The sequence below is a fragment of the Monopterus albus genome, unplaced genomic scaffold (genome assembly GCF_001952655.1).
Source record: "Monopterus albus unplaced genomic scaffold, M_albus_1.0 scaffold18.1, whole genome shotgun sequence".
Classification (NCBI taxonomy): Eukaryota; Metazoa; Chordata; class Actinopteri; order Synbranchiformes; family Synbranchidae; genus Monopterus; species Monopterus albus.
Genome location: NW_018127898.1, coordinates 740,528 through 765,662, shown reverse-complemented (window position 1 = coordinate 765,662; position 25,135 = coordinate 740,528). Strand labels below are relative to the sequence as shown.

General features: G+C 41.1%; 1 protein-coding gene across 1 annotated transcript in view; it reads right to left on the bottom strand.

Moving 5' to 3' along the window:
• Window positions 1-25,092, bottom strand: part of LOC109956186 (RNA-binding motif, single-stranded-interacting protein 2-like) — a 33,000-nt gene extending 7,908 nt beyond the window's left edge. The window contains exons 1-10 of the mRNA XM_020593121.1: window positions 24,957-25,092; window positions 13,556-13,666; window positions 11,827-11,882; window positions 6,267-6,325; window positions 5,731-5,822; window positions 1,773-1,930; window positions 1,547-1,626; window positions 1,310-1,419; window positions 1,091-1,134; window positions 799-892 (exon numbers count right to left, since the gene is read on the bottom strand). Coding sequence (XP_020448777.1) covers window positions 799-892; window positions 1,091-1,134; window positions 1,310-1,419; window positions 1,547-1,626; window positions 1,773-1,930; window positions 5,731-5,822; window positions 6,267-6,325; window positions 11,827-11,882; window positions 13,556-13,666; window positions 24,957-25,028 — 876 coding nt within the window. The 5' untranslated portion in view covers window positions 25,029-25,092. The remainder of the gene's footprint in view (window positions 1-798; window positions 893-1,090; window positions 1,135-1,309; window positions 1,420-1,546; window positions 1,627-1,772; window positions 1,931-5,730; window positions 5,823-6,266; window positions 6,326-11,826; window positions 11,883-13,555; window positions 13,667-24,956) is intronic.
• Between the last annotated feature and the right edge of the window lie 43 nt (window positions 25,093-25,135).

Sequence of the window (25,135 nt, the reverse complement as noted above, 5' to 3'; positions counted from 1 at the left end):
TTCGCCTTACAGCTCAGCTCCTTCTTCACCACGACGGACCGGTACATCGACCGCATTACTGCAGAAGCTGCACCAATCTGCCTGTCAATCTCCCGTTCCATCCTTCCCTCACTCGTGAACAAGACCCCAAGATACTTGAACTCCTCCACTTGAGGCAGGAACTCTCCACCAACCTGAAGGGAACAAGCCACCCTTTTCCGACTGAGAACCATGGCCTCGGATTTGGAGGTGCTGATTCTCATCCCGGCTATCTACAGTACAGGAGGAGCCCATAGACAAAGAGAGATCTTCTTGCCTGGTGGCATGACAACTAGGGTATATTTCCTCTGCTGTCTAAAGTCGGGTGCAAATACATATTTATACAGGCAACAAGCACACAATCAGAGTTTTTAGTGGTGCTGGGAACATTGTTATGCATCTCTGATCCTCTCTAAAACCACATAAGGTTAGAATTGCTAGTTTCCTAGCACACAACAAAGGCGTGGAAACTCAGGTGTGCTTCTAAAACTATCAAAACATGCAAAGCCCTGTACAGTATGGGTACAGAATGGTTCCCGGTGGCACTGGAAAGATGGCACAATTTGCACACTGGTTTCAGAAAAATAGGAAGAAACCAGGGGACATACAATCAGTTTTGCACACTGGGCTCCTTCCTAAGTGTGTTTTAACTTAGATAATGTGAACAGTAAGAGGCTTGACAAAATAAAAGCAATGGTAAATGAATACTTAAAATACAGGAAGTTAAAAATCATAGCAGCTAAAATAAAATGATATTATGGATAGAGTAAAATGTCCCACCTGATAGGATGAAACAGGCGAATGCATGTAGGGTGACAACGAAGTCTGGGCAATCATTCGGTTTGGAGCCAGACTGTAGGGTGAGGAGTAGAAGCTGCCAAGCACACAGAGCACAGGGTGAGGAAAACAGAAGACACCCACACTGTGTCAACAGCATCTCACACTACACTAATAACATTTCTGTGTTCCTCCCATGTCCAGCAGAGGGCGGCACTTTACCAGAGATCAAGACATATGCTTATTTTGCTGAAGGGTTGGGACTGTTTTCAGTCCGTCTGTGCACACCACTCACCCATTTTGTAAGGCTGTGGGGTCATACGTAAGCGTCATTGCTCCCTGGGAAAACAATACACAGGATTCAGAACCAGTGAGGTCATGCAAACACTGGTGCAATCTGTACTAAAACAGCTATCACACATAGCGTCACCACATTCTTTACACATGGCCCTACTTAAAGTTCCAACATAAAATGTAAAATCTAAGCACAGCAAGTTAAAATGATCCTCGTTACCGTGTCTCCCTCTCTCGCCCAGGGCCTTCCATTCTGGAGGTACTTCCCCTGGTTCTGCCTTTTCTTCTGACCTCCATCTGCAAACTTACATAATAAGGGCTCTGTGGGCACTGTGAATGCAACAGATCAAACAAGAGAGTGAATTCATTGATCACTGTGGGGAGTTAAAACGCTGAGCTTTGGCACTAACAACAACAATATCAGGTTCCTGTAATATAAAACAAACATTCCACATACCAGGCACACCTGGTGGAGTTTTGATGAATTTCCCATTGAAATGCTGAATTATGGCTTCGCATTTCTCCGTAGATTCCATTCTGAAATAAAATCAAAATACAGTTTAATCCCCCTTAGTTTTGTTTAGGCCAGAACTACATTCATTTTTATTTATAAAACAAACTGTATTCAATTAATGATAGACCACCATGGAGTAGTAAGTTATGTCCGGGTGCTATAGACCGACCTGGCAAATCCCACACCGCGGCTGGTCCCATTGGCATCTCGCAGGATGCGTGTAGAAATGACCTGGCCAAAGGACTTGAGCATGCTCTCCAGCTCTTGCTCATCCATAGACACTGGCAGGTTGGAGATGTAGAGGTTGGTGGGGTCCTGCTCCTGTTGCTGTACAGGAAGTGGATATAAAAGTCAATTGACAAACTGATTTTTTTCAGTGACAAATGAAGAGACATAATGCCCATACTTTTTTTGTTTTATTGCAGATAGGGGCTGTCACAATATCTAATTTAATAAAATCCGGGGCCAAAAACCCCCCCCCCCAAAAAACAATGATATCATTGTCATGAATTTTTTTTTTTACAATCACAATATTTACAGAAAATAAAAAGAAAAAAAACAAAATAATGCTATCAGCCAAATTCATCTTTAACTTTATTGTGTACTGTCTGTCTGGTACAGTAGTAGCTACCTAGATAGTTACTGCGTGTTGGTCTTCTTTTTCTTTTTCCTCCATTGGGTGGCGACCAGCATTAAGGTATAGTGCCACCACCTACTTAGTTGGAATGTCAACCCGATGATTACTGGCCCTGGATTAGTTACAATATTATCATATGTGTATTATTAACATCATTTCCATCAATCCATCCATTATCTATATCGCTTATTCCTGAATAGGGTCGTGGGGGGCTGGAGCCAATCCCAGCTGACATTGGGTGAGAGGCAGGTTGCCAGTCTGTCACAAGGCTGACTTTTAGACAAACAATGAAACACACCCACACTACAAGCAATTTAGAGTCACCTATCAACCTAAGCTGCATGTCTTTGCATTGTGGGTGGAAACCGGAGTACCTGGAGAAACACAGAAAGGCGCCAGGTTGGCCTGGGCTTGAACCCAGAACCTTCTTGCTTTTAACATGATGTCACTATTTCATATTTTAAATATCACAGTTATTGTCAATACTGGTAAGTTGCAACACCCCTAACTGCAATACTACAACATGATGGTGCAGAAAGAGCTACTACACTGCTTTTAGGTGTCTCACTGTGGGATATGAGCCTAAGGTGCATCAACTTGAATGCAACATTTCTTTCAGACATCGTCACTACTGCATTTGCAGATGGAACATTTCTTGTCACTTTCAAAATCATTTTCACACAGGAGAAATGTGTGTAGGCAGTAGTGTAACCTGTCTTTCCATCCACACTTGCTATCACTGGTTGCTGCATTTATGTTTCTCCACACCATGTCAAGCATCATCTTATAAGAGGACCCACAACTGACAGAATGTTTTAAGCAATTAGTGCCTGGGCCAAAATAACCTGTCACCCATGCTTGCCAATGTGTTTTTGGTTTTAAAAGTAAAAATCAACACACACACTTGAATATATTGACACATGCAAATATGAATTTGATTCTGATTCTGATATGAATTTGCAAGGATAAGGTCACACATTTTGGTAGAATGATGTTTAATTAAGAGGTCTTGATAGCTGCAAGTAAATTAAAGAGGAGAGATTATTCAGAGACTTATTTTGTGGCACAGGCTTGAAAGTGAAACCTTGTGAGGCTGTGCAGAAGCAGACAGGAAACCAGGCATGAAGTTAAAGAGTTCACAGAGCAACAGGAGCCTGGCAACCAGGAGAAAAGAGGCTGGGCTAAAAAAGAGGGGAAGGAAAAACAGAGAGTGAAGGAAGAGGATAGAGAAGGGGAGGGCTGGGAGAAATGAGCTGCTTAAAAGCTGATTTTGTACAGAAGGAGGGAACTGATGATAGGAAGTGGTGGGAGTCTTGAGTAATTTGGGTAATGAAAGAGAGCTCAAATGGAAAAAAGGATGAGTGTCCACTGATTAACAGGTTCTTCTCTTTAATCAAAGGATCTCTTATTGCTATCATTTTCCATTTTGTCCCTTCATTCTAACACATATTGTGATCTGATAGCTTTGTAAAACACAAATAATGAAGGTTTTCAATGGTGCATGACAGAAATAGATGAAAGTGAAACACTTCAAGTTACAGTATAATCATTTGAGCTAAACTGATCTGAGCATCAAACAGAAGAGGATAGTAGCCTGATGCTGGTTGAGGTTGGCAAAAGAATTCAGCCAAATCTGACAGGGCTATCAATCGAACTATGATTAATTCATCAGAGTAATGTGTCACCAGAGATCTTAAATGATGATCTATTTCCTGTATGAATAGCTGCTGTCCTTATCCATGGGCCACCTGGTGAAGAGATAACCTATTTCCTCTGATTGTTGTCACTCTGGGTGTGGCAGTATGATCATTATATAACACAGTGGCACACTGCAAGAAGTCATACACGAGACAAGACTAATGGAGATCAAGGCTGTATGACTGAAAAAAACTCCCTCTCTTTTCTTTTTTATTTACCCTTTACCTTGGCTAGTATGCACAATATCTAATTTCATATTCAAAAGAAATTCACAATGCTGTAGTCATGAAAATGCTGTTGGATCCAGTCCAAGCATATGACTGGGATTTGCTGATGCGTCACAGAGCGTTTTTTTTGTGCCGGGCCCTAGGTGAGGCATATCTGTTGAGGTGTGTCTCTGTGTGTTTGGCAGATTTGTCTGCTTGTGTGTCAAAGCAGTGCATGTGATCTGACGTCCAAGTCTGAACAGGGAGGTGCTGGGAAGTAACAATGTCTCTATTTTTAACTATTGTTCCCCTGCCCATACGCACATGGCTCCTCTGGGCCTGCAGCCTGGTGGCTGGGGTGGCCCATTCAGGGACTGAGCATACTCGGAGGACAGCGCCTCCAAGGTGTGGCTCAATGTGTTTGTGAACAACACTCTGCAGCAGCCGTGATGAAAGTACAAATAAATGAAGCTGCACTTTAGCATTTGGTATCTAAGAGTCTGGTTAATCTAAAATGTTCAACTTTGACCTGGAGTAACCCAGTGACTCTGAGGCAACTGTGTAAATTTAGGTTTTTATATTGGTTATCAACACCTCTGACTAAGCACATGCTGTCTGGGCGAGTCAAATTTTGGTGTTCAGTTGCACTTGTTGGTTACTGAGATGCACTGGATTGTGTGGCACTCTTACAGAAGAGTTGCAGAGAACTTAGACTCGGGTTTAGTTGCTTTGGACTGGTTCAGGTCAGCTTGCAGCATGGATCTGTTACAGTTTTCCATGGCTGGGCTAAGGGAGACCTTGGTGTTACATTGCAGTGGGTCTGTTTGCATGCGGGACAGAGGGAGGGGTCAGGAACACTGGGGCGGAGCGTATTAACTGTTGGTGTCAGCCCCAGGCCGGGGCCCAGACGGTGGACAATGCCAGTCCATTGTGCCTGTCCCATTGACAGTAGGTGTAGTGGCACCCTCCCCTGGGTTCCCTCAATGGGGGGCCTGAGAGCCAGGGGGATCATCTTAATAGGCCAACAAGAGCTGCTTTGACTGCAGACACTTGGACAAAGAGCTCAGAACAAGCGCTACAGCAGAAGCAGATTAGCAACATACACGAACACAGAGATGAGATCATGAGGGGAGAGGAGAAAGAAGGTAGTGAAGAGGGTGAGAGGATGAAAAGAAAGGCAGAAAGGATTGATGATTTGTGCTTATAACAAGTCTAGTTTCCAAAAAAGCCTGACTTTCTTCCTCTCACGGCTGTCCATAACTGGCACCGATTCACCCAATGATGAACACAGGGAAACACACCTCCCCATAAATCAGCGGTTATCTTGCACCCTTGCCAACAGGACAGTAACTGCCAGTCAGACCACGTTATGTAACAGTTTACCTTTTACATGATCGATAGGGTGAGCAAGATAGGGCTTTTGCAAATAGGGATTACAACTTTTGAAGTTCAGCAGTTGGCTCTTTGGTGATCAATGCATTTTAGAAACAAGACTGTATCATACATCCAACAGTGACTGGTAAATTTGGGGGTTAAAGAAGTGGTAGTTGTATAACAGAGGTGATGAAGAGCCAGCTTATTCTTACTTTGGCCATCTGAGCCTGGACCCCACTGGATTTAAGAGCTGTAACAGCTTTCTGTGCTGCTGCTGGACTGTCAAAGTCCACAAAGCCATACCCTGTAAAACAGACCAAATTTATGTTAAAATTACTGTCATTTTTTTAAAGTAAAGTTATTCACTTTCTTGAGAGTTAAGTGAGAAGATCGATGCCATTTTCATACCCATAATTTAGTCTGAAATTAAAGTCAGGTGACGTTTAGCTTGGCTTAACTTACAGGCTGGAAGCAGGGAGAAACAGCTAGCCTAATGCAAAATACAATATGTTAATTAGTGAGCTTCAGGTGTGCTGATTTTCAGACAGAGACAGGGTATTTCTCCTTCTCCAGACTGAGCTAAGCTAACCTTCCCCACATGACACAGCAAAAAAAATGAACAAAGTTTTGTCCCAGTATGTTGGTCTGGTCCCTAAATAACAAAACAGCCAAAACCCCTGGTGTAAGTGATTTCAAACCTTCAAAACACTCTAAATTTAAAAAAAAGAACTGAAATGACACAACTCACCTTTACATTTATTGGTGGTTTTATCCAAGATGGCTTTGGTCGACACAATCTTGCCATATCTTTAAGGACAACAAGAATGCAGAAGACAGGATCAGTGACAGATGAGGTGATGAGATTGTACAGAGAAGAATCTGCTCCTACCACATGCATACCAATCCTGTTGCTACACTTCCTCAGGCTGCATGACTACAGGTGTAAACATGACTATAGACTCCTTCATACAATCTATTGTGTATTGTAATTTATTGTGTCCTAATGTGCTCTTAAGTGTCACAGAAAACTTTGCCTGCCTCCACCCTTCTGTTCTTGTTTGTCACTGAAAGCTGTGTACAGTACCTTAAACCTGTCATTGTTTTTGACAGACAGGAGACAGCACCCCAGGGCCAAAAACTAATCGTCAAAGGCCTGTCTCCACCACCACAGACACACACACACACACACACACACACACACACACACACACACTGGCTGAAATAAAGCTGTCAGTATTTTACTTGTAAACAGAAATACTGACTTTCAAAGTTAAAAAAGAAGTTATATGTTTTTTTTTAACATAAACTTGTGTCCTAACCTGTTATTCAGTCCACAGAATCAATTAATGCATTGATGCAGTAACATAAAAGATTCATGCTATGAAAATCATCTTAAAAGTAGAAATTGACAAGTGTTATGTAAGACGTGGAGACTAATGGAATACAGTGTTATAAGACGGTGCATCAGTGCTTCAGTATAATAGACCTGCCCTTGTCTGGTGAATTCAGCCAGTGAGGGAGGCTGGTGTTCCTCTGTTTGGGCGACATGGCGTCTGGGCGGAATGTACACTGTAACCTGATGCTTCACCCCTCTGGTTCGCCTTCCTTCCCACCATGTTCCTCTCACTCTCTCTGTTTTTCCACCCTCACACTGCCGCACACCGCTGGGTCCCACACTCCCACCTCGTTTCAGTGGACATTTGCCCAGGGGACTCAGATCTGATTAGCCAGCCACAGCAGAGATTTCTATCACAACTGACAATGGAATCTAAAGCATTTATGCTATAGATTCTAATATGGCCATATCCATCCAGACCACGAAACAAGAACAGTCACAAAGTTACATGTGATCAAAGTTCATGGCCTGTGTTCAGCTACCACAACAGGCCATAACTTGGATGGGCAGAGTAATTATATTACTTCAATGATATCAAGACTCAGTGATCCTGATTATTGTGAAAAATGGCATGAAGAACAGACACATTATAAAGAAAACTTCCTTGCTGCAGACATGAATAATTCATTGTCCATTACCAAATAGCCCAGTGACCTTTGCACAGGCTATGTTTATAGTTTCCCACCACCATCTAACAGCAGCAAAGCAGTCATTAGGCATGCTATACACAAGATTAATATAATTTAACCCATTCAAGTCCAACTTCCTTTAGCCATTTCTGGCACTAACCCAGAGGCATTTACATCAGTCACACATATACAATGTACTGTCTACTACTGCTCAAGTCACTATAGAAAATAAGATTTGGAGCTAAAACAAAGCCATATAGTACCTCTAGTTCTAGTGCAGTATTTAAGAAGAGCCCCACACAGACAAACATAGCCCTTGGATACTAATTTTATGCTATTTCTGTTTTCTGTGTTCATTCCTGACTCATGAATACATTTATCTGATAAGAAAAGGTGTGATTATCAAAAAAAAAAAATCTGCATGCACAAACACGTTTTGTATCTACATGTTCAAAGCAAGTTCATGATTCCAGATATATATGATGTGTATGCAAATTTTGAAATCTTTGCAAAATTATGTTAATACTATATTGTTTTCTGCATCTTTTAACAGTGAAATCCACACTCATGGTTTGATGACTTGTTTACTTTTTCAATGCAAAATGAATGGCACAATAGTATACTGAAGCATAAGGTCATTAATTTTCTATATTAACTGTATTTTCAACACTCCCCATACAGACACTAACTGCCTCCACTCAAAGTTAATGTCTGTCAGTCTCCAACCTGGATTATCTTGTTCGTCTGTGTCATAGATGTCTGTTGTTCTTCAAAAACAATTAAAAACACATCAGTGCGGGACACGTTTCTTCATTATGAAACACAAACCCAGGATATTTGTTAAAAATGTTGCCGCAAAAGCTCGAAACAAGCATAACTTTTAACAATGTCTGAATTAAGCAAGGAGTCAACTGTGCATGCACAAAATCTCTGTACGAGCTCTCCGCTTTGTTTACAATCTGCCAGCTCCTCGTGCTTTCATGGAGATCTTGCATGTGCGTAGTTGACTCTTGCTACTTCAGATATCATGAAAAGTTATGCATGTTTGGAGTTTTAGTGACAACATTTTTAGCAAATAAGCAGGTCTGGTATTTCATAACAAAAAAAGCACAGTGGTGTGTTTCCCTGACATGTTTTTAATCAGAGGTCTGTGGCACAGACGATTAAGATAATCCAGACATTAACCGGGAGTAGAGGCAATTCATTGTTGGTTTTAGTCTGTGTATGGGGAGTCTTGAAAATACTGCTGATATAGAAAATGGCTGACCTTATCCTTTAATCACATATTACATCATAGTTATCTAGAAACCAAAGATCTTTAGGCGCACAGTTGAAAACTGGAACTCTTTTTGTGGATAATGGCAGCTTCTTAACTACTGAGGAGGAAAACAGAACATGTGAGCCATGTGATCTGGGAGAAAAGGAAGGCAGGTCCCATTTCCCATCATGTATTGTACATACTATAATGATTTAGGTATGTGAGGTACAAAATGCACTGGAATAATCAGCTGTACAAATGATCAAAAATGAGCAGGTAATTTAATTTTGATGCATTTAAGTTTGCTGACTTTGTTGTCCTGGTTTCAAGCTCATACCTCCAGACTGGCAAACACTGAAGTCCTATTGATCAGTTTCAGTTTGTATTAGAAGTGTGACAAAGAAGAACAACAGCTGTGTTTCATGTTTTCCCTGACAGAGATGCCAGCATAGTTCAAAGGTCTGAAGGCAGTGACTGTGCGACCCTCTCCTTCCTCTGCAGCAGAACTGCAGCCCACCACACCGTACAGGCCACAGGGACTCAAAAGGCAGCTCTGACCCATATATGGCCATCTGACATTCTTTCCCAGCAGGCCACGCTACTCTTTTCCCACTCATTTAAGTTCCCCTTCAGGATTAGCCCTCCCACCCCTGCAGCCTCTGTCCTTCCTCCACTTCTCTACCACTCCATAATGCCTTCTCTGTCAGTCTCTTGATTTTCACTCAAGTCCCTGTGTTTCTCAAACCAACCACAGATTCCAGGTTCCCCTTGAGTGGTCAAGCTTTGACAATACACCTGTGCAACAGTACACCCAGTATTAACATAATTATCAGATATAAGCCATGTACATTTTCCCTGTGGATTTGATGTTTCTGAGGCTTCCTCATGTAGGATCATATGGAGCAGCTGTTTTGTCAGAGTACTATCAAGTCAGGTTTTATTAGCTCTGGGCAGTGCTTGTTCAGGGAGGCATGTTGTTTCTGTGCCTGACCTGTGGAAATGATGGCTGCATGGCAAAAGTTCACAAATCATAGACAGTGTAGCCCTGACCTGCAGCAGCCAAAACCAGTTTGAGTGTTGTATATCAGTTTCTGTGTGTGTGTTCGTAATGTCAACATACTGTAGAGGCAAGGCTATTTGTTTAGGAGTATGTAAGTCTTAGTTCACTTGAACCATTTCAACCTCACAAAAACTAGATGGTATGATCACGACATGCGGAGGCAGCATGCTGGCCCCTTCTCTGGCCCCTTCTCTCCCTCTTTGCCCCTCTCTCCTCTGCATTCATTCTCTCATTCCTCTATTTCCCTCTAAAACTTTACTGTTTTGATGAACATTTATTGTGTTCCTGAGACTGTCAAAATGTAATCAAACTTCATCCATATGAAATGTAACTTTTTTCCTTCCTGCCTGCCTAAAGAGCTCAATTTTCAGAACATAAAATTATGAGTACAGTCTGATTCAATAAAAAGGGATAAATACTATGGTGAAGCCAGAACCTTTTTGATCCAATCGACTCTGAACATACAACAAAACTGTAACAAGCCTGAAGTTAACATTGGCTTTTATGTATATAAAGAAGGTACACTATACCAGAAACCACGCCTGATACAACGTTACATTTCTCACTTTAAAGCCAGCACTTAAGACATGCCTTGCCTAATTATTATCCTTCATCTACCTTTGGTTGGTTTGGCAGCACCTCAACAAGACTTTGGGAAATCACTGCTCCTGGCTGTTGTTCACCAAGAAACAGACAGCTATGGGTGCGACAATACACTTAGCTCACAAGAAGAGACGATACGCAATATTGGGTTCACAAGAATGATAACGAGATGATAGTTTAACACTAATTATAAGAAATCTTCAATGACAAAATATAGGACTAGAAAAAAGTGTTTTATTCGACTGAAAGTCACTAAATGCAAAACAGTGCTGGTGCATTTTGAAACTTTTTAACTAATCTTCTAATGAATGTCACTTTAGTTCTGCTTTATGAATTATCATATGCAGTAAAAGACAATAATATGCAGAACTGTAAAAGGCAATGCCACAAACTCAACTGACTGGCTTCTCTCCTGTAGGATTTCACAAGTCTCTTCAGACCATAAATGGTCTTGGTAAATGGTCTTATACTTGTATAGCGCCTTTTACAGCACACTCAAAGCGCTTTCACATTATTCGGCCATTCACCCATTCGCACTCCCAAGCACTCACACACCGGTGACATCACCGGGAGCAACTGGGGGTTCAGTGTCTTGCTCAAGGACACCTTGACATGTTGACTGCACAAGCTGGGAATCGAACCGCTAATCCTCCAGTTAGGAAACGACCCACTCTACCTTCTGAGCCACAGCCGCATGAGCTTCTAGCTTCTAAATGAACTTGTGTGACCTTCTTTAACTGTCCCATTATAACGCTGACTGCTGGTCTGGTTCTGTTATGAACTGATCCTGCAAGATAGCTTTTAACTTTTACGTTAAATATCATTACATTTTTAATATCGCGAGATGTCTTCACACCTAGCTTTTAACTTTTACGTTAAATATCATCACGTTTTTAATATCGCGAGATGTCGTCACACCCCTAATGACAGCACATAACTCCTGAGCTGTTGGTAGGTATATTTTTTAAGCTTTGAGACGGTGAAACTGGTGGTTTCCTTCTGCTTCCAGTCTTTATGCTGAACTAAAATAACCTGCTACTGCTTCTAGCTTCACACCAGTGGCGGATCTAGAAAATTTTGGACGGGGTGGCCAGGCTGAGGCACTGACTCAGAGAGGGGGTGGCACATTTGAAATACATGTCAAAAGCAAATTAAACCCATAGTTCTAAGCAATCACAACACTACATTATTAAGAATCAAACTGTTTATTTTGTGTAAAAATGAGATAGAGGAGCTTTTTCTCTAAACTTTAGACACATGATGTGGAATTACTGAGGTTCAGGCTTCATGTGAGGTCACATCCTTTCACCTTTCACTTTGCTTTGCTGCTTCATTTAGGGGAAAAGTTACATAATCACTCACGGTTGGCAAATCTTGACCAGGTCTTGGTCCGTGGTCCCTGGATGGAGGCCGCGGATGTACAAGTTTGTTTTACTCAGTTGTTCCCCTCCGCCGCCACTGCTGTTGCTGCTGCTGTTTGTGTTGGGACTGGGGGGTGCCATCTGGTGGCCGGAGGACACATAGGCCTGCTGCGATAAGAAAGAAACATCAGAATTAGTTTTACATGCACAGACAGAAATCATTCCCTACATGCCTGATATCCTCTAACATCACCAAACAATGGACAAATATAATATTATTAGTTTTTATTCAAAGTGTGGAAAATTCACACAAGCAGTGTTTAGAAATGTTGAGCAAGAACTCCTGTATGAGACATGTGGGATCTGTGAAAAATGATATCATACCAGTGGTGGGCCGTCAGGGCCAGCAAGGCCTTCTTGGCTGGCCTAAACACTATCAGAATCACTGACTTATGTTTTATTATTTTTTCCATGAATGTGTATTAAATTATTCCCGATAGTCTATTCTCTTCATTTTATTGCTTTTGTCTTGGTTGTGCTGCTTCCAGTAGTGTATGTTTATGTTACAGCTTTGATCCAACCATATTTCAGCCATCATGTCCTGCCAGGGTCAAAGAAATCTGCCTTGAGGCCTTCAGAATCAATCGTTTGGGCACCTGTGGCTTAAAATAAATGGCAATGAAACTATTGTTTAACCAATCAGGTGTCAAGTTGGCGACACCAGGGCCATCTGGCAGGCACACAGTAATGTCAGCATTTTCAGGTCCTTTGATGGGATTGTCCGAGAGCATACTAGTCAGAGCTAGCAAACTGCATCTGTAGCAAACTGCACAAGCTAAAATATATTCCTGTACAATTAACAGCTGTTTTTCAACCCACAATGGCTGACAGAGGAGAAGAAATTGATTTGGTCACAGATATACTTATACAGCCATTTTCAAGAAGGACTTTTCAAGAAAAGCTGGATATCGTGAGGAAAGGTTGGCCAACCCTGAAGCTAGCAAGCCTGTCCCAGCCAGGGAAAAGGGTTTATCCACCACTTTCAATTCAGTAACTACGAGGGGTATCCTTGGCTCACAGCCTCCAAGGAGCACTGCAAATTGTATTGCTGGGAATGCCTGTTATTTGCAGCTGATTGGTGACTTGGTGTTTGGAGCCACACTGGGAATGCACACTTGAGTTGTCTAACCAAGGCAGTAGCGAGACACGAAAGCAATGGCGCTTTTGAGAACTTTTGGGGAAACCCGAGTGAATATACAGCTCAGTGAACAAGTGTGCAGGAAAACAGAAAGCTATAATGGTGGTGTTAAGAGGTGGATTAATTCTGGTAGAACACCACTGAAGGCCTAGGTGTGAAATGCACGGCCCACCACAGTATCATACAGCCCTTCTGTCAATACTCACCAATACTGGTGAAAGTTCAAGCTTTCATTCTCCTCTGTCCTATTGTTACAGAAGCCTCAAGTTCAACACTAGTCTTAACATGTCCCTCTCAGTGACACAAGTTAATACGATCCTGAGCAGCAAGATGGAGAAACTGAATTCAGCTCAGGCTTGTTTAACAAAACAAACCAGAAACAAGGCAACTTTAAGAAGATCATTAACACCACCACACCGTGATGACAATATAGAGTAGCATGTACATGCTGCAACCATGTGTAATGATCTTATTTCTATCTCGACCACTGCTGAGCCTCCTCGTCACTTCTTACTGGATGGAGGCCGCGGATGTACAAGTTTGTTTTACTCAGTTGTTCCCCTCCGCCGCCACTGCTGTTGCTGCTACTGTTTGTGTTGGGACTGGGGGGTGCCATCTGGTGGCCGGAGGACACATAGGCCTGCTGCGATAAGAAAGAAACATCAGAATTAGTTTTACATGCACAGACAGAAATCATTCCCTACATGCCTGATATCCTCTAACATCACCAAACAATGGACAAATATAATATTATTAGTTTTTATTCAAAGTGTGGAAAATTCACACAAGCAGTGTTTAGAAATGTTGAGCAAGAACTCCTGTATGAGACATGTGGGATCTGTGAAAAATGATATCATACCAGTGGTGGGCCGTCAGGGCCAGCAAGGCCTTCTTGGCTGGCCTAAACACTATCAGAATCACTGACTTATGTTTTATTATTTTTTCCATGAATGTGTATTAAATTATTCCCGATAGTCTATTCTCTTCATTTTATTGCTTTTGTCTTGGTTGTGCTGCTTCCAGTAGTGTATGTTTATGTTACAGCTTTGATCCAACCATATTTCAGCCATCATGTCCTGCCAGGGTCAAAGAAATCTGCCTTGAGGCCTTCAGAATCAATAGTTTGGGCACCTGTGGCTTAAAATAAATGGCAATGAAACTATTGTTTAACCAATCAGGTGTCAAGTTGGCGACACCAGGGCCATCTGGCAGGCACACAGTAATGTCAGCATTTTCAGGTCCTTTGATGGGATTGTCCGAGAGCATACTAGTCAGAGCTAGCAAACTGCATCTGTAGCAAACTGCACAAGCTAAAATATATTCCTGTACAATTAACAGCTGTTTTTCAACCCACAATGGCTGACAGAGGAGAAGAAATTGATTTGGTCACAGATATACTTATACAGCCATTTTCAAGAAGGACTTTTCAAGAAAAGCTGGATATCGTGAGGAAAGGTTGGCCAACCCTGAAGCTAGCAAGCCTGTCCCAGCCAGGGAAAAGGGTTTATCCACCACTTTCAATTCAGTAACTACGAGGGGTATCCTTGGCTCACAGCCTCCAAGGAGCACTGCAAATTGTATTGCTGGTAATGCCTGTTATTTGCAGCTGATTGGTGACTTGGTGTTTGGAGCCACACTGGGAATGCACACTTGAGTTGTCTAACCAAGGCAGTAGCGAGACACGAAAGCAATGGCGCTTTTGAGAACTTTTGGGGAAACCCGAGTGAATATACAGCTCAGTGAACAAGTGTGCAGGAAAACAGAAAGCTATAATGGTGGTGTTAAGAGGTGGATTAATTCTGGTAGAACACCACTGAAGGCCTAGGTGTGAAATGCACGGCCCACCACAGTATCATACAGCCCTTCTGTCAATACTCACCAATACTGGTGAAAGTTCAAGCTTTCATTCTCCTCTGTCCTATTGTTACAGAAGCCTCAAGTTCAACACTAGTCTTAACATGTCCCTCTCAGTGACACAAGTTAATACGATCCTGAGCAGCAAGATGGAGAAACTGAATTTGTGTTGTTTTGTTTCATTAGTTTATGAGGACTGCTAGTGAGCGATAGTGAAACCTAGGCTAGACACTCTGGCAGTCAACTAGTTGATGATTCACCACTAGCAACATGAAAGGCTGTTGCACAACAACCAGTGCATCATCTCTGCTCATCTCACTTTGGGATTCCGGCTCTCCTTGGAGAAATCAGACAAACGATTGTGTAAACATGCACTTGAATATATTTTATTTGGATACTTGTGGTTTCATTATCACTTGGCCTGACTTCTTTCTCCAAGAATAGATCTACTGGCTGTTTTCCAAATAAGGCTGAGGCAATAAATAGCAGCACTTTGGTACAAACCAGGCTTTCCAGAACTGGTAATTATTGTGGCTGTCTGTTTTTAGTCACATTCATTTAACAAACAACAGTTTTGACTCAGTGTTGCATATGAAGGAATCCAAACAAATATCCTTTCTGACTGAGCTCAGCAGGACGCCATGAGACCATCAGAACAGAGGCGACAGGAAGACAATGGGCTAATTTCAGGAGGGTCGCAGATCAGACTGGTGGTGTTTAAGAACAGCCCAGCCCAGTCGCACCAGGACCATCCGCAACATCAACCAATCTCACTAATTAGACAGCATCTATAAGGCACAGGGCCCCTGGAAGCCTGCCCCTTGGACCTCTGTTGTGCCTGCAACACGGCAGCCACTTCAACAACAACAGACCCATTCCTACGAGGATAATCTCTTCTTTTTTAAACCGAACACTAATGCCAACCAGCCAACACCTCACAATACGGTACAAAAAATGTGAGTAGTTGCCAAAGACACAAATACACTTTATGAAAGCATTTTGTGTTTGGAGCATTTCCACACCGATCTATCAAAATGTTACGCTTCCTTGCTGTTAGATAATCTGTGTTTCCCATTTATTTTTAAGGTGTCTGCATCACTAATGATACAGAATGTGGTTTAGATGTGAATATTAGTATCCATCTGGTCTTAGTGTGATGATTAAAATGTTCTAGAACTGTGCTGACCATGCAAACCTTGCTTGTCATATTCATGAATGAGGAACTACTTCCTAACTACGTAGCATAATGTACCAGTTAACTTGAGGGGCCACAAAAATGGTAGGAAACGGCCAGATAATCATAAAGTAATGAGGGAATAGTACTTAGCAATCGCTCAGTAAAGAGTAACTAATAATGAAGTAATGAGTAATTACTCATTACCAACACCTCACAACATGAATTACACTGTATGAGTCTAGTTTGTGCAGGAACAAGTTATAAAGAAAGTGGTCATTACTCTCTAAATACTGAACTAATCATTACCCAATGATTCATTAATATAGTATCTCCCAGTCTGTTCTCAAGTAGCTCATTATTATCTACAGTGTAGCTCTTTATTTGTAGTTATTCATGTACTACTTTTTAATGATATATTATTAGGTCGTTTATAATTCGTTTCTGACTGGTTCCTCAATAACTGCTTGTGTTTTTGTGTCGACCGTACTGTAAAGTGTCACTGCCTGCCTTAAAGTACATCATACACTTTTCTCAAAATTGTGTGTTCTTTTTAGTTAAATTATAAATACATACATTCTATTTAAAATTATTGTTGTGTTTGCTAAACTCCAAATGGTGTGTAGTGGATATATGGCTTTTTTAAGATTAAGGAGCCTAGCCACAACAAGACAAAATGTGTGTCCTCATTCTTGATTAACATGAGAAAGACTCAGAAATCTTGTTCATAATTGAAGACAGCAAAAAAAAATTGACATTTTTTGACGGTTTCAACAAATATAGTACATAATATTCTTCTCATATGAAGTATTCATTGCAGAGCTATTGAATCAAACTGCATCATGTCCATTATCCATTCTCTGTACATTTCAATAATAAATAAAGAATTACTCATTTATTTAAAAAAGGTCTGTTCACTTTTGACAGTCCACAAACCTTGTTGTTTCACTTTTGACAGTCCACAAACCTTGTGGAAAACATACATTCTGCAGGGCACAAACACCAGGAGCCTTCCTGCAGGAGTTTATCTCTCTTGTCAGAGTGTAACTCATGATGAATAAGTTTTTGGAGGCAGCTAATTTGTGAATGAAAGGATACGACAACAGAGACCTATAATCTCATTCACACACACTTTACCAGAGTGCCAGTTCTCAGCCAGGCTTCAGACTGTACCAGGAACACATCACTGCAACAACAACCCTTAAATCATCACTCTACAACCACAAATATGTATTTATGCACGCACACATGCATACACATAGTTATGCTGCCATAGCAAAGCCTCACATGTGAGAACCTGAAAACAAGAAAATTTCTCATTTTTCTTGACAAAACAATTATGAAAATGGTTCTGGACCAATTTTCTGTTGATCAATTAAACTACTACAGCAATGATTTCAGCTCTGATCTAATCCTCTTGTTTATATGGTGAGTGCATAGCTGACTCAAGAATTCAGTCCCCTCAGAAGTATCCAAAAATAGCTAAATAGCACTGTAGAAAAAAAAAAGACAGCAGACAGTCGTGTGCAATTTTCAGTTCCTCTCTAAAAAAATACACCTAAGAAAACTGTTATAACCGACTTACAAATTGATTGAAACATCCTACAAGTAGGTCTATTCACTGAAACAGAAAGTCAGATTAATTCCATTAATCTTTTATTTTAATGTCAGAATTATCTTTATAGAGAATGTGACGCCACGTCACACTGTGTTGAATTTTGGGACGGGGGTACCATAATTGGAGGTGCATGCTGTATTCACCTGCATACATTGTTGTTTTGTTTGGCTGAAATGTTGCTTAAAACATTTAGATCTCACTTTACTGACTGTGGTAATTCAGAATGAATAACCTTAGCTGACCGTAGCTAACTCGTAGCAGACCTAGAGATTCCGTCGATGAGAGAAACAGACTTTGCACCCTCATCTCAGCTCTGCTCAATTCTCGGTTCGGGAGCTGTGTAGTATATATCTTTTTGATGGATAATGAGCGTGATCCCCCCAAAACAGCAAAGTTCAACATGGTGTGATGACAAATTCATGTTGTCTATAGATAGCTCAAAGGGATACAGTTAATTGTACCTACATGTTTTTGAAAACTGAGCCTCAGAAAACAACATGAATTTTTTGAGAATAACAAACCACACACAAGGTGATAATATAAATGTCAAATAATAAGCTAGTTTTCTCAATGAGAACTGTTTCATGCTTCAAATTAAGATACAATAGCAAAAAAAGTTAAAAACTGAAAGCTCCAGGGATGCAGTTTTATAAGAAAGGTCACTTTCTGAGGTTAGTGTAGATCTAAGACATCTACGCAGTCTTACACCATTCAAATGACTTGTTCAGTCGATGTGTTCACTTTGAATGCTACATTTCTCCTCATCTAATAGAAATGCGCAACAAAAGGCTAAAAAATATCACAGGATATTTTTAGAACTAAAGATAAAAATCAGGAGCATTTCCATAAATAAAACCATTTCCTCTATGTTAATGCAAACTTGCATGAAGGCCCTGAAGCTGCCAGGAGGTGTCTGTCTGAAATACTGCAGGTTGCTGGTGCTGTCTGGCTCAAAGCTCCAAATACATAAAAACTGTACATCTTTTTTTTACGAGGTGACATTAAAATATCAGGAGGGATTCATTCTTATGACAACTTTAAACTCCCAGAGCCATTTCTCTTTGCACGTCCATCTGTTTAGATGTACACACACTTCTTTTTAGTCTCATCCACCTCTGTATGTGTCTCTCCCTGTAGGGGCTTCTCCACTTCACTCCAGTGTGACCCACAGAACTCCACAGATTTCCTGAAGGCGCCATGACTGTCTGACCAGCTGACCGACTTTATATGCTGCAGCACAGATCTGTAGCCTGGCTGAATGAGGACATAGCTTCCGGCTTGTATAGAATTACACCTCTGAGCTGCTGCTTTGCACCAGGTTCACAAGGAAAATGAGTCATGGGTAATTTGTTACTTCGAATCTTCTCTTCACTGAAGCATCAACAAACATTTGAAAATAGTTATTTTATTCTATAACCAAAGAATTTCCTATTTGCATGTTAATAAACATCATAGACCATCTACTAATTTGTTACCAAATACTCTGTCTCATCAACAGTACCGTATAGAGAAAACAAACACAGTGCTAACCATAAAAACATAAGTTAGGCTTCTATAAAAATGTAAAATTTTATGTTAGCCAAGGTGAGGACTGTATGTCGGATAAATATGTGAGCTGCAGTGTGGCGGAAGGCAGGAAATCCTCTGTGTCTGCTACTGATCTTATCACGTGGCCATTTAAATGAGGAGCTCTGCATTCCAACCAGGTGACAGGGACACCAAACTCATGTCCAGACTCGTTCCTGTATCCTCCTTCCTTTCTTTCTGCCTTTTTAACCCACCCTTTCTTTTTGTCTTTTTACAGGCACCTATTAATCTTCCAAAAGTCTGTCTGTTAATATAGCTGATCACACCTTGATGCACAGTGCAAATGCAGCGTATATGCACGGCTTTCAAGGCAGGTCCAGTGGCAGGAGCTGGGGAGCTTGAAAACAGATAGCTCCAAACACTGGCCCAGAGCTAGAGATGTAACAAAATGTGAGGCACACAGAGTGTCTGGCGTGGCTGCAGGCCTTGGCATCGAATTTCTGATAGCTATGCTTTTTCCCAAGGACTCCCTCCTCCCTTTCTACCTGTTCACCTCAGCTGGTTCACATTGTTGGCTCTGAAGCTGGAGACCAAGCCAAACCGTCTGACACATTAAACAAAGTGATAGATAAACATATATCTGGCAGAAGGCCAAAAGGACAAAGGTGACAGTAATGGCGAGTCCAGTGAGGGCAAAGTCCTGCAGCCAAACAGCTGGTTTGATACACAGATTTAGCCCAGTAGACAGCAATTATTTACTATGTATGTAGTTTTATAATGCATGTAATGAACTGTTGTGGAGTTGTTGCAAAAATGAATTTAGTCATGATATGTGCCTTTTATACACAGCAAGTATCTTTGTGATATAAAAAGAAAATGGTACAGTTAGATTATCACATCCTTATTACGGCCAGGATGTGGCGCTGTGGGCCCGGGCCCACCCACTTAGAGCCCAGGCCCACCCAATCACAAGAGTTAAGGGGAGAAAAAAGCTGCTCATCCAATGAAATACATTCCATAATCAATGTGTGACCTATGGACGAGGCCCACCCATACTATGATTTCTGGCTCTGCCACTGTTACAGCCTCCAAGAATACAGGAAAGTGTTGCCCAGTTGATACTGGATTTTTGAGGCAGATACATTATTACAACACCACACATTACTTTAACCTTTAAAATACATGTTTTAGAAGGAATGTAAATGAAGTGTAATGAATGGGTGAAGTCAAATTTTGGGCACTTTGCTCCAAATTCAAGTGTCAAATTTCTGTGTTTTTTAAACTTTATGCCTATTTACCATGTGTAATTTACATCACTGCTGCCTTTTACTAAGTATAACATAAGCTTTTCTACCTCCTCTGCAGACGTTGTTTAGCTTCAGTTCATGTCATCGTGACAACAAAAGATTCTTGCACAGACTTGAAATCTGTTTGACATACTATAGGTACAGTAATCAACCATGTAGTTTACCTTTTTGTACAGTCACACTACTGCTGCAGGCTATAAACCAGACACACCTAAGAGACTGAACAAAATCCCTATGGTGCATTCAAGGACATTTGACATCTGACATTTGGCACAACTGATGAGTTTTGAGATTAGAAAGTAGCTGACTAGAATTCTCACGTAAGCATTATTCTGTAGAACTACATCAGAAGCACACCCGTTAGTACATAGAGGCAAAACAGAAAAATGCACGCTTCGTCAAATCTTAGCAGCCAAGTTCCAAGTATATTTTGACATGTTGTACATAAAAACGTGGTAGCACATAATGTTACCTAATATTTTAATAATGAGGTGAAATGGGATGCTAATCAGGTTAAAATGCTGATATAAAATAACAATTTGCATACTCTTAATACAGGTCATGCAGTTACTGAGAAAAATATTGTTGCTCCAGGGATTTTCTGTACCAATATTTTTAAATATGCAAATGTATTATAGATCTTCTACCAGTGACATCACATTTAAGCAACGTTTTAGTTACTATACACTGTTAGAGCATGGATCAGGCCGCATATTTCTGTCCAAACCCAACCCATGCCTGAGAGTGTAGTATCCAACCCCGACCTGGACCCAACCGGTTTATAATATATAATGTCAATACCCGGTCCAAGCCCACAACAGATTAATTTGTACACTGTTTTTCCCCTTATCATTAAAGGGAGCAGACATTTGAGTGCTCCAGCTGTTTAGTCTAAAGTCCCACTTAAGTGTCCGAACCACCCTTAGGCCCCGGCAGGTCCTGTCGGGCTCGGTTGGGGTATCCACAGTCTGTACACTGTACTGTATTGGTCAGTGTTTACAAACTCATCCAGCATTAAGCATAGCAACAAGCATTGTCATTTAATACCCACCCACTTATTATTGTTTTGGTGACCACTGGCAATCCAGCATTGTTATATTCTGTTATAATTCAGTATTAAATATTGAATATCTATGTCATGAACATCAATGAATGTCACAGAATTGCTTACACACTTTCCACTCTTGAGGTTGCTCTCTAAATTCAAATCCTGATAGACTGTTCACTCTCTCACATCCAGGTCAATGCAGTTTAGACTAAAATCATATTTACTTTGCAACTGCTCGATACAGAAATCACAATTATTCATAATGATCATAGTGATCCGTCTTCGGGAACAGGAGAGTTCTAACTAGTAATTCAAATGGATTCAAAACTCACTTCATGTTTACATTGCAAAACTCTTCCTCAAGCTACATATAAATAAAACCAAATAACGCCATAGCCATATGATTATATGTTACAAAGTAAAGTAACTCTTTCTTAAATGTTTTATTTGATTGTGTGAAAGTGTTTGAGCTTTTTAAACAAACTTCTTTTGTCCTGGATTCTAAAGTCTACTTCTGTCATGAGTGTCATCAAGGAGTAACTCACAAAACTCAAGCTAATGTGCTTGAAAAGGAGCATGGGGTTCACATAGGCCAACAATTAGGAAACACCAGTGACACCTGAAAGCTTGTGGAGGTGAAACTGAAAGGATGAAACCTCTGATTTAAAGATGCTTGGGAGAGAGTTCTCTTCTGTTGATGCCATGTATGAATGGCCTTTTCATCCATACGACAATGTAATGCTCCTCTTTTCATAGTTGTGTTTTGATGTGTAAGAGGTTTAAATCGCAGCAGTAACTTTGCTGAAAAGAACTGCCACCAAATAGGAACAAAAATCTGATTGACAAGTGCAAAAACGAGCGTTCGATGAGGCCCTGAGCGAGAAGCATAATGCCGTGAGAAGCGACAAGCCGCCTCCTGTTATTTTTCCATCCAGGAAGCTTTACATGGAAACCAACCAAATTTGATTTGAGAACATTAAATCTATTTATTTGAGGGAGGAAATGAGGTGCTGAGTCAGGGGAGGAGCAGTTGGCTTTAAGAACAGAAACCAAACGTGTTTTAGCCATCATGCTCAATAATCACCTCTGAAAGCTGCGCTTCTCTCACCCCTCAACATGTTGATTTTGCATTCAGACTTCGAGGCACTCATTCAGCTAAGGTATGGCAGAACATAAGCAAGAAATGAAAGGCAGAGGGAGGTGGGAGGAGGAAATGTTAGGAATCACAACACACGAATTTGACCTCTGTGTGAAGCTTAATCTCCACACAACAGATGAGTCTGAGACCATTAAAATAACCGATTTATCCCTAAAATACTAATAACTGGAATTCAACACACTTACAGGGCTGCAAATAGTGATTATTTTTATTATCAGTTAATATGCTAATTATTTTAGTTTTTTTTTTTCAGTTAATTCCTTAAACTATGAAAAATCAGTTTCCCAGAGTCCTTGGTAACTTGCTCACATATCATATCTTGTTCAAATTTCATTCAACCTAAAGTCTAGAACCCAAAGATTTTACAATTAAATATGACAAGAAACAGCACTTTTTGCTTGAAAACTTAATAAATTTATCAAAACAGTGGCTGGTTTTTTTTTCTTCTGATCTACTAATCAACTGATTGAATAATGATTTAAGCCCTAAGCACATTCTTGCCATGTAGAATCAACTGTAAACATAGACAGGCTTGTAGTAACAATGCTGCCTACATGTCTGTGCAGATTCTCAGTCATCCAGGTCATAGTAAACTGAAAAATCAACTGGAATAGATTTCTAGATCAAAGATGTTTCACCTCTCATCCAAGAGGCTTCATCATAAATATCTCCGGCTCAACACCAGTCAGTCAGAACTGATGAAGCCTCTTGGATGAGAGGTGAAACGTCTTCGATCTAGAAATCTAAGTCCAGTTGATTTTTTTCTAAGGTTTTTTTCAATGCTGCCTACACTGATGTATATATTGAAAATTTCTCTTTACATAAGGCATATTGTATTACACATAAAGCACACCAAACACATTGTCAGAGAATGACCTAATTAAAAGAATGGAACTGCAAGTGCTGACACCCATACACTTGATTGCTCATACTTCCTTTTAAAAAGTGACATCTAAGAGGTTTTATGATTAGTCCCTGGTGAGCTAAAAATGCTTTGCTTTGATAGGTTATGGAAGGAATTGCCTGTGAAATCATCTCCTCATAGCAACGAAATGAGGTCCTACTTAGTAATAGCCCAAGTAATGATGTATATGCAGAAAAATCCAATGCCAGTTCATTAAAATGCAATGATAATGCTGTTTCCGTCTAGAAGAGCGAGTGTTGACATCAGATCTGGGGAGGATGCGCAGCCAGACTGTGCCCAGGATCACAGAAAGGCAGTATGTCAATATACATCTCAAAACGCTGTGCAGAGCAGAAAGAACTGTGCGTCTGTGGACGTGAAATAACAGAATAATACCTCATCCTATAACGACATTCATTAAAGCCCACAGAGAGAAGACACGTGATATGAGCAACCTTTGCCTGACTAAATGAAAATGGACTTTAGGAAGCAAAAAAGTTACTGAAAACTCGAGTCTGTCACAAGTAACCACGATATTTTAGCATTTAAAAGCATTATTTTAATGTTGGCACGTTGTTAGTTTTTCTACACACTGTTTAGTGCGTTGGCATGAGCGTGCCCTTCTCTCACAGAGCGGCTACAAAAGTGACAATGTCAACTGTGAATGTAACCGCGGGAGCGCGATTCATAATTCTGGGAATGTAAGTCATCATGGTCCGGTGGGATTTTTTTCGGGGTGGGGCATATTCCGCTTTCAAATGGGAAAAGAGGAAGGGTGGGGGGGGACTTCGCAAACTAACGCAGCCGCGGAGACAATGAAGACTTGATTTAGCAGTAGATGTGAGTGTCCGGAGCTCACGGAGGAAGACGCAGAATTCATTTGGTAACATGTTTCCCACAGCCTGCCTTTCTCCCTACCCCCACTTTCATAAACACATCCAGGCTCAGACGCGCTTCCCAGCTCTGTACAGTTACCCATAAAAGTTGCTCTCCACCACTGACTTTGTCAAATGAGTGAGCTGAGCCATATCGACATCCTTTCTGTAGTACACACTCTCACACACACACACACGCAAACACAAATACTACGAAATACAACACTGGGCGTCCAACATGACAGGACCGAGCGGTGGCCAATTCCCCAACTAGACCCAGTGCGGGGCACGGCCGCTCTATAGGCGGTGTTTTACTCCGCCAAGTCTTAAGTTAAATTCAGTGCGTTTCGCTTTTCAAGGACACTGCAGTTCACTGTCACAAGCCTGTTTTTGTCGCGACACACACGGGCGTGTTGCCCTGCAGGGCGAACAAGCTGAAAATTTAGGAAAAACCCGAAAGCGTTTACCTTTTTGCTGTTTCTGCTGTTATAGCCGTTGTATGGGTTGATTCCTGCCCTTGGCGGTACGGAGAGCAGCATTTTTCTCGGTGCTATGTCCGGAGCAGCGAGCACAGCCCAGGCTGCCAGCTGACGTCAGCAGCTGGGGAAGTGAGTGCCTGGAGTCCCGCTGCTTGACTGCAAGTGGT